The sequence below is a fragment of the Microcebus murinus genome, chromosome 14 (genome assembly GCF_040939455.1).
Source record: "Microcebus murinus isolate Inina chromosome 14, M.murinus_Inina_mat1.0, whole genome shotgun sequence".
Classification (NCBI taxonomy): Eukaryota; Metazoa; Chordata; class Mammalia; order Primates; family Cheirogaleidae; genus Microcebus; species Microcebus murinus.
In genome coordinates, this window is record NC_134117.1 from 52,074,756 (window position 1) to 52,084,943 (window position 10,188).

The window sequence follows — 10,188 nt, forward strand, 5'->3', positions numbered from 1 at the left end:
GGCATCATTTTTGCTGTCCGCATGGCATTTTAAAATGGTGCACAATTCTTGATAGAGTTCTGAATTCAAGTTTAATTATCCCTTAATTTACATAATGGTAGTTCTGGGAAATTCATTGTGACCAGTGCAGAAAATCCTTTGTTTTTTCTAAGTACCTGAAGTTAGCCTCCAGCCAGGTAACTGTAGGTAGGATTTTCACTCGCAGGCAGGCAGGACAGTTTGTGGGATTGGATTGCTCTGAGCTCTGCAGTCCCTCAGCCCTCAACCCCAATCGTTGGGACAACCAGAAGTGCCACCACAGTGTCCCCAGTGCTCTCTAGGGAGCAGCACTGCCTGTTGAGAATCAGTGTTCTAGGGCTACCTCTTCATGCTGCATATGGGAAACTGAGGCCCAGAGTGGTTGAGGGACTGGCTCAGACCTGAGTGAATGGCCGGGTGGGACGCAGGGCTGCAGCGCAGCGAGCTGCTCGGCTGGGCTGACCGGCTCCTCCCCGCACAGCGCCTCAGCGTGCAGAACGTCATCTACGTGCGGGGCTGCACCAACGCCGTGCTCATCTGGTTCATGGACAACTACACCATCATGGCGGGCGTCCTGTTGGGCATCCTGCTCCCCCAGGTGGGCAGGGAAGGGCACAGAGGTGCAGGGGGGCACAGTCTGGGCTCGCCCTGGGAGGGCTGCAGGGCGGGAGGGAGAGGGTGAATGGCAGGAGCATTGGTGGTTAAGCTCTTCCAAGTGCTTACCGGGCACTGTCTCCTTCGTGATCTCCGAGAGGTAGGTATGACTATCATGCCCATTTCACAGGGGAGCAAACTGAGCATCAGCGAGGCTGACTGACTTGCCCAAGGTCCCCTAGATGGTGCATGGCAGAGCTGGGGTGGAGGCAGGAGTCCCAGGCTGGAGGGGCACCGGGAGATCTATGGGGTTTCCTGCGGGGACAGAGGGAGCCCAGGCTGGGCTGCTTGGGAAGTGGGGGTGCTGGGGGAAGTCTCCACCGTGGGGCGTCCCAGGTCGCCCAGTGCCATGAGGGCTTGTGACTGGCCACAGGGTTTCTGGGAGCCGGGAACTGCCAGGGAGGGCTGCTCTGATGCCCAGCAGGCTCTCACCGGCTCTGTCCCTCCTCCCCAGTTCCTGGGGGTGCTGCTGACGCTGCTGTACATCACCCGGGTGGAGGACATCATCACCGAGCACTCTGTCACCGACGGGCTCCTGGGGCCTGGAGCTAAGGCCAGCGTGGAGGCCGCAGGCACGGGCTGCTGCCTGTGCTACCCCGGGTAGGGCGCCCGCCTGGGACGGCGGCCCCAGCAGGACCGTGCCATGCCGGACAGCACCTCTCAGTCCACACTGCGGGTGGACAGGACCGTGGCCCTCTGCCACACTCGGGCAGACTGAAGCCCGGGCTGTGTGTGCCTGCCCGTGGTGTCCCACGGAGGCTTCCCTGTGGCCTGGGGGACAAAGGCGTCCCTTCTCCAGGCCTGGACCCAGGGGCAAGGGGAAGCTCAGGGCTCAGCCCGGGGTCCATTTCGTGTCTGCCAGTGCCTTGGCCCGTGGTCCTTATGCCCCTGCCAGGGCAGTTTTGTGGTGACTTGTAAGTGAGGAGAGAGGAGAGTGTGTGCGCCCCAGGGGCGGGAGGGGCGGGCTGCAGCCCTGGGCCCCTCCACCTGGCCATGCCCGGGGCCAGCTTGGGCCTCTTCTCAGCCTCCAGGTGCCTTGAGCCCCTTCCACAAGCCCTGCTGCTTTGCTGACCCTGGTTTTTATGTGATTTTTGTAACATTCGTCTTTTATACAGGTAACAGGAGTTTCTGACTAATCAAGGTTATTCCCTCATCTGCCCTATTCTTGTCCCCTCCAAGCCAGTTCATTAATGAAACAATAAAGGTATGATTTTTTTTTTTTTTGGTCTTTCATTTCTGCTGTTTTGTTTGGGGGGCAGTGTGAGGAAGGCCTCAGCCTGGACTTGGGAACCCCTTGTTGGTACAAGAACGGAAGAGAACTACACTGAGCCAAAGATCTGAAGGTTTGGTATAGTTTGGGACACCGGCCAGAGGTGATGACACCTATCTTACTGAGAAGTGAGGGAAACTGAGGCTGGGTGATGCATGGCTTGAGGCCCCACCTCCAGCAAGCGGGGCAGATGGGAACTAGGAAAGCCCGAGAGCTTGGGAGGCAGCAGTGACCGCAGGCCCACCTGTGGCTGCAGAACCTGAGCCTCTCACCCTCAACAGGAAGCAGCTCGTTGTCCCCAGGGCTGGCGTGTGATTCCATGCAAAGCGTGGTGCTCATCGCCCCCTGCTGGTGATGGCAGGACATGCATGGACAAGTACACCCACACCTTTGGGTCCCCCTCCAGGGGTTCTAGATTTTCTGTGGGGTTCTGTAGTAGCCGGGGCAATAGTACAGCAAGATCCCCAAACTCGAAGAACTCTAACAGTGGGGACTGCCTGTATGCCCGGAAGTCAAGTGGTTGGGTGCTGGTCTGCCATGTGTACGAGCCTGAGCTATCTGACGTGGCGTAAGGCAGGAGCGGGGTTTTGGAAAGGAGAGGATAACGCAACAATAGAAACACACTGTAGAGCGAACTTGGTGCCAGGAACTTGTGTGAACATTTTCTAGATATTAACTCCTTTCATCCTCCCAACTGTATGTGGTCATTCTCGTCTCCATGTTGTTGGTGAGGAAACCGAGGCACAGAACAGTTGGGTAAGCAATGAAGTCATGCCGTGAGCCCAGGTGGAATCTCTCCGGGCACTCAGCCCCTCTGCCTAACCGCCTCTGCCGCCTCCTGTGCACACGAGGTGCCAGGTGTACAAAACCAGCTGTGGCTGCAGCTGCCGCTGCTGTATCTCTGTCCCGGGGTAGCCATTGCAGCTTCTGCTGGAGCCTCTGTCTTGTCCCCATGTTGGTCGTATGGACATAAGGCCAGGTTGAGCCCTGTGTCTGGTTGGTGGCCTTGTGGCTCTATGGCTCCGGCTGTTCTCTGAGAATTCTCTCTGTGCCCAGAGGGGAGAGGGCAGCGAGATGGCAGAGGCCCTGCGGGGCTGGGACTCCTCTGAGTCTACTTGTCCAAAGTCACCTTACCTGGAAACCTGGTTGCCTTGTCTTCCTGCCTTTCCACCGCCACTCACAGACGCCCCCTCCCTGGCACTGTGGCCCCTCGCGTCTGCTTATGTGGACCTGGCTCGTGGTCGATGCCTGCGGACACTCATCTCCCCTTTCCCAAACCTCAGCCACTCACCTCTCAGCGTGAAACAGAACACCTGGAGACGGTTTCGTGAGCCCTGTGGCTGGGGTCTCCCCTGCTGTGCTTGAGACAGTGATGTCCTCTTGCCTAGTCTCACAAAGATGAGAGAAGGACCCTCAAAACTAGTCCTTTCCCACACCATGGCTCACGGAGAAAACGATGTTCGTGCCGCGCACGGTATTTGTGAGGCTAGAGGAGATTTGTGGGTTATGATTATGGACTTTTATGTTCTATAAGGAAAATTAAAAATGCATAAAGTTTTGTATAAAAATTCTAAATACACTATTCTCAAAACATTTTTAGCAGCTTATTGAGGCATACTTGACATAAAATGCAAATATTTATTTTTGTTTATTTTTGTAGATAGGTTCTCGCTCTGTCACCCAGACTGGAGTGCAATAGTGCAATCATAGTGCACTGTAACCTCGAACTCTTGGGCTCAAGCAGTCCTCCTGTCTCAGCTTCCCAAGTAGCTGGGACTACAGGCACACACCACCACACCCGGCTAATTTTTAAATTTTTTTGTAGAGACAGGTCTCACTATGTTGCCTAGCTGGTCTTGAACTCCCAGCCTCAAGCAATCCTCCTACCTCAGTCTCCCAAAGTGCTGGGATTATAAGCGTGAGCCACTGCACCCTGCTAAATTGCATGTATTTAAAATGACAAACGTAAGTGTCAGTGAAGCCATCACCACAATCAAAATGGTGAACGTATCCATCAGTCTAAAATACGTCCTCTTGACGCTTGGTAATCCCTTCATCATAGCCCTCCCCATCGTACCCCACGCCCCATCCCCAGGCACCAGTCTGCTTTCTGTCTCCATAAATTACTTTGTATTTTCTAAAATTTTACGTAAGTGGACTGATACAGTGTGTGCTCTTCTTGTCTGGCTTCTTTCAACAATTATTTTGATGTTCGTTTTGTAGATATCAGTAGTTCATTCCTTTCTGTCGCTGAGCAGTATTCCATGTATGGATATGCCGTTGCTTATTTATTCACCTATTGATGGACATTTGTGTTGTTTCCTTCCAGTTTTTTGTTGTTATAACAAATACAGCTTCTACGAACATCTGTAGACATGTCTTTATAAAAGCATATACTTTCATTTCTCTTGGGTAAATGGGAGAGGAATGGCTGGATCTTGTGGTAAGTGTATGTTAAACTTTTTAAGAAACTGCCAAACTATTCCTCAAAGTGGTTGCACGAATTTATGCCATCACCAGCAGTGTATGAGTGCTCCGGTTCTGCATCCTTGCCTGCATTTGCATGGTCAGTCAGTCTTTTTAATTTTAGTCATTCTCCTGGGTGTGTGGTGATACTTAATTGTGGGTTTTTTTTTTATTTTTTTGGAGACAGAGTCTCACTTTGTCACCCAGGCTAGAGTGAGTGCTGTGGCATCAGCCTAGCTCACAGCAACCTCAAACTCCTGGGCTCAAGCGATCCTCCTGCCTCAGCCTCCCGAGTAGCTGGGACTACAGGTATGCGCCACCATGCCCGGTTAATTTTTTCTATATGTATTAGTTGGCCAATTAATTTCTTTCTATTTATAGTAGAGATGGGGTCTCACTCTTGCTCAGGCTGGTTTCGAACTCCTGACCTTGAGCGATCCGGCCGCCTCGGCCTCCCAGAGTGCTAGGATTACAGGCATGAGCCACCCGTGCCCGCCCTTAATTGTGGTTTTGATTTGTATTTCCTTAAGAATTAATCCAGTTGGGAGGGGGGCAAGGGCAATATATATAACCTTAACATTTGTACCCCCATAATATGCTGAAAAAATAAATAATTACTCCAGTTGAGTATCTTTTCTTGGGGTTATTTGCCATGTGCATAATTTCTTTGGTGAAGCATCTGTTGAAAGCTCTTTTTTAAAAAAATTGGATTGTTTCCTATTTCCTATTGATTTTTTATTTTTTAATTTTTTTGAGACAGAGTCTCACTTTGTTGCCCAGGCTAGAGTGAGTGCCATGGCGTCAGCCTAGCTCACAGCAACCTCAAACTCCTGGGCTCAAGCAATCCTGCCTCAGCCTCCCGAGTAGCTGGGACTACAGGCATGCACTTACCATGCCCGGCTAATTTTTTCTATATATATTAGTTGGCCAATTAATTTCTTTTTATTTATAGTAGAGACGGGGTCTCGCTCTTGCTCAGGCTGGTTTCGAACTCCTGACCTCGAGCAATCCGCCCGCCTCGGCCTCCCAGAGTGCTAGGGTTACAGGCGTGAGCCACCACGCTCGGCCTGTTTCCTATTGAATTTTGAGAACTTTTTATTCTGGATACATATCCTTTATCAGATACATGATTTGTGAATATTTTCTCCCAGTCTGTGGCTGACCCTGCTGAGTCTCAGTTGTTGGTTCCTCTTCCCCAACCTCTTTGCATTGGAGGGCCACATCTGTCTTTTCCGTCTACACTCCCTCGGTGATCTCAGCTAGCCTGCTGGTTTTAAGAAACATCTCTAAACTTGAGATTCTGAAAATGACCTTTCTTTCTTGGACTTCTCATGTCCCTCGGGGGCGCCAGGCCTGGCATTGGCTGCCTCCTCTGCCTGAAGTTCTGTGCGGTCAGGTGTCAGCACGCCGGCTCTCGGTTTGGTCTGGTTGATGTCGCCTCTCCGCGAGACCATCCCCGGCCATCCTTGATAACACCGCAGTCTCCTTCCTTAATCCCCTGTGCCCCAGTCCCGGCTTTCTTTTTTTCTTGGCGCTTAATCACTGTGTGATGTGCTGTATACTTTGCTTACTATCTTATTTTCTGTCTCCACTACAGGAATGAAGGCGCCACGAAAGGGACAGTTTTTGTGTATTTTGTTCGTGACTTGTCTCAGCCCAAGTTCTCCTGAGAGCTGATCTGAGATAAAATCTTTGTGTAGGCAATGTATTTAAGAAGTGATTCCAGGCCGGGTGTGGTGGCTCACACCTGTACTCCTAGCACTCTGGGAGGCCGAGGCAGGAGGATCGTTTGAGCTCAGGAGTTCAAGACCAGCCTGAGCAAGATCGAGACCCCGTCTCTACTATAAATAGAAAGAAATTAATTGGCCAGCTAATATATATAGAAAAAATTAGCGGGCATGGTGGCGCATGCCTGTAGTCCCAGCTACTCGGGAGGCTGAGGCAGCAGGATTGCTTGAGCCCAGGAGTTTGAGGTTGCTGTGAGCTAGGTGGATGCCACGGCACTCTAGTCTGGGCAACAGAGTGAGACTTGGTCTCAAAAAAAAAAAAGTGATTCCAGGGAGCAGGAGTGAGGAACAAGGAAGTGGGAAATTAAACAAGAAAAGAGGAAAAGCCAATATAAGATAACATTATTTTAAAGAAATTAAATTTTTTACTTTTATTAGTTTTAATTGACACATAATTGTATATATTTATGGGTACTGTGTGATATTTTGATAAATGGATACAGTGCGTAATGATCAAATCAGGGTAATTAGCACATCCATCACCTCAAACATTTATCATTTCTTTGTGTTGCCCACATTTAAAATTTGCTCTTCTAGCTATTTAGAAATACACAACCATAAATTGTTGTTAATTACAGTTGCCCTATGGTTGCATAGAACATGAGCACTTACTCCCCCTCTCTAGCTGTGCTTTCACATCTGTTAATCGACCTTGGGCTATTCTCCCTCCCAGAAGGCATTGCAGTGGGGCTGCCCACCCCCTGGGACCCCGAAGAGGGAAATGGGAGTGATCTGTCCACCCAGAGGGTGAAAGAGGGGAAGACATTTCCTCATCAGGCCCCATTGGTTGAGTGGCCCCAGGCATAAAGTCCCCTGCTGTTTAGGTTGTGAATGCTTAAGTACCAAGCAGGTTTCTGTAGCCTTTCCAAGCGCAGCCTCAGAGAGGCCCCGGGGCAGGAAGAGAGGTGTGGTCGGACTGGAGGGGAGGCTGCCCCAGTGCACCTGCTCAAAGAGCTGCATCCTGCAGCCCTGGACGGACTAGCACAGGGGGCCCAGAGGATTTGGAACAGGGCACAGAGGGCTCTGCACTCTGTCCCTAGCACCTAGCCCAGTGCCTGGCACGTAGTAACACACCAGACAATAGACCAGAGCTGGGGGATGAAGGGGAGGGATAAGTGAGGAGACACTGTCCATAGGGGAATAAGCGCTAAGCAGCTCTGGCAGCCAGGCCAGCGCCTAGCGTTTGTCCTAGAGGTGGATTGGTGAATGGGGCCAGCGCTCACAGCCTGGACTCCTCATGGTGCTGGGGCCATGCTGGGCCCTGGGATGGGCTGAGCTTTGCCTCCTGGTCTTTGAGAGTACAGCCCTTCTCTGGATGACTTCTCTCCACCATCCCACAGTCACTCAAGTAACAACTTCCCTTCTTTCTTTTCATGCACAGCCTCTGTGCTTGTCTGTTTTCACCCATAATGGTCCCGAATCACTATGTTACAGACAAGGGACTTGGGGTCAGAAGAGCTAAGGAATGTACTCAGGGTCCCGCATCCTGTGGGTGGTGCAGCTGGGATTTGACTGACTCCAAGGCCCTTGCCCCCGTGTTATGTCAGTCTGGAATCTGAGGTCCTCTCTACCACTCCAGCCTCATTCTGGGTTCCAGCCTGGGTTCTACTCTAGACAGCGGGTCCCTGGACTGATCCAGTGCATTCTTAGCTCACATGGTTCTACCCCTTCATCTCACCAGAAAGTCCACATTCCCCTCCCCCCCATCTCCTCTGAGTCTCACTTCAATTCTGTGGGTGGAGGGACTTATTTTATGGTCACCCATTTTGCAGATGAGGAAAGCTAAGGCCAGACTAGCTTAGTAAGTTGTAGGTCAAGAGTCTCTGCCAGCAACCCCAGACCCTGGCTCAAGCCCTTGCCCTGCCTACCCACCTCCTGGGGCCTGGGAGGCTGCTGGCTCTGGCGCGGGGGTCCTGGCTCCCCTCAGGCTGCGGGCTCTTGGAGGGAGCCTGATTTGCAGTCTTGAGAGCCCAGGAAGGCAGAGAAGTCAGGAGTGTTCCTGGCAAGAAAATGAGCGGAACTGACGTGGCAGCATGTGGTCACTAGGTGGCGCTGCTGGTCCACAGTGTGACACAGCGCTCGGCAACTCCATGCCCCAGTCTGGGCACCTGCAGGGGCAGCGGCTGGAGTGAGCCCCCACCCATACCCCAGAAGAACGAACCATAAGGTAAGAGAGCCTACAATGGTATAGGCATCTGCATATAGTAGGCACTCAATAAATAATGGTTAAATGAATGAGTGACAATTCTGCAAAGCTGTCATAGTTGAGACTTTTTCATCCCTATTTTATACACTAGGAAACTGAGGCCAGATACCAGCAATAGTAATAGTAACCAAGGTTACTATTATTGGCTGTCACTCGGTCACTATGTCCCGGGCACTGTGCTTAGCACGTTTATTCCCCACCCTGAACAGGATCCGAAGTGAAGTCACCAAACAGCCAGCGCAGGCTGGCCTGGGTGTCATGTGACCACCAGAGGGCGGCCTCGGTCTCCAGACAGCCACAAGGGGCCGGGCAGGGACTTAGATGGCAGAATGAGATGGGGACACCGGGCTCTGGAGGGCTGGTTCCCCATCTGTAAAAGAGGGGTGACCGTCCCTGCCCAGCCGGGTCTCTGGGAGGAGGACACGAGACCAGTCATGGAAAGCTCTTAGCCCCCACTTAGGGGCTTACGGCACAGTGCCTGGGGCGTGGGGCCGCTCTCTGAGCGGGTGCTCACTGAGGGCACAGAGATGGCCTGGAGTGTGTGCTGCGCTGGCCGGGCCCTGGGCCTGTGTGGGCCGCTGTATCCCACGCACTATATCAGAGAGTAAATAAAAAATGACATTTAAGATTAGCAAAAGGGAAATAAATTATATAAAACTTACAGGATGCATTTCAAAAGCTTCTCAAGAGCAAATGTATAGACTTATAGATTTTTATTATTCAGAATAAAAGACTTAGGCCGGGCGTGGTAGCTCACGGGTGTAATCCTAGCACTCTGGGAGGCAGGCAGATTGTTTGAGCTCAGGAGTTTGAGACCAGCCTGAGTAAGAGCGAGACCCCGTCTCTACTAAAAATGGAAACAAATTAATTGGCCTATTAAAAATATATAGAAAAAATTAGCCGGGCATGGTGGTGAATGCCTGTAGTCCCAGCTACTCAGGAGGCTGAGGCAGGAGGATCGTTTGAGCCCAGGAGTTGGAGGTTGCTGTGAGCTAGGCTGACGCCATGGCACTCTAGCCCAGGCAACAGAGTGAGACTCTGTCTCAAAAAAAAAAAAAAAAAAAAAAGAATAAAAGCCTAAACCAAATTAACCAAGTATTAAACCAAAGATAAAGAACAATAAAAGAAAAAATAGAAAAGCAGGCTGAGCATCATGGCTCGCGCCTGTAATCCTAGCACTCTGGGAGGCTGAGGCAGGAGGATTGCTCGAGTCAGGAGTTCAACATCAATCTGAGCAAGAGTGAGACCCCGTCTCTACTAAAAATAGAAAACATTATCTGGGTGTGGTGGTGCACCTGTGGTCCCACTTACTGTGAGCTAGGCTGACGCCACAGCACTCACTCTAATCTGGGCAACAAAGCGAGACTCTGTCTCAAAAAAAAAAAAGTCTATGACTTAGTACAACTCAATAACAAAAAGACAAATAACAATTAAAAATTGGGAGGCCGGGCGTGGTGGCTCACGCCTGTAATCCTAGCTCTCTGGGAGGCTGAGACAGGCGGATTGCTCAAGGTCAGGAGTTGGAAACCAGCCTGAGCAAGAGCGAGACCTGGTCTCTACTATAAATAGAAAGAAATTAATTGGCCAACTAATATATATAGAAAAAATTAGCCGGGCATGGTGGCGCATGCCTGTAGTCCCAGCTACTCGGGAGGCTGAGGCAGGAGGATTGCTTGAGCCCAGGAGTTTGAGGTTGCTGTGAGCTAGGCTGACGCCACGGCACTCATTCTAGCCTGGGCAACAAGTGAGACTCTGTCTCAAAAAAAAAAAAAAAAAAAATTGGGCAA

The 10,188-nt window shown here is 51.1% G+C and overlaps 1 protein-coding gene across 2 annotated transcripts in view; it reads left to right on the forward strand.

Annotated features, from left to right (window-relative positions):
* TSPAN15 (tetraspanin 15) overlaps nucleotides 1-1,893 on the forward strand; it is a 44,361-nt gene extending 42,468 nt beyond the window's left edge. The window contains exons 7-8 of one of the 2 annotated variants that reach the window (XM_076010064.1): nucleotides 500-575; nucleotides 1,282-1,893. In XM_076010064.1, coding sequence (XP_075866179.1) covers nucleotides 500-575; nucleotides 1,282-1,583 — 378 coding nt within the window. In that variant the 3' untranslated portion in view covers nucleotides 1,584-1,893. Of the gene's footprint in view, nucleotides 1-499; nucleotides 617-1,126 lie in introns of both variants that reach the window. The other variant, XM_012762650.3, reaches the window with a different exon arrangement.
* Nucleotides 1,894-10,188: the final 8,295 nt, after the last annotated feature.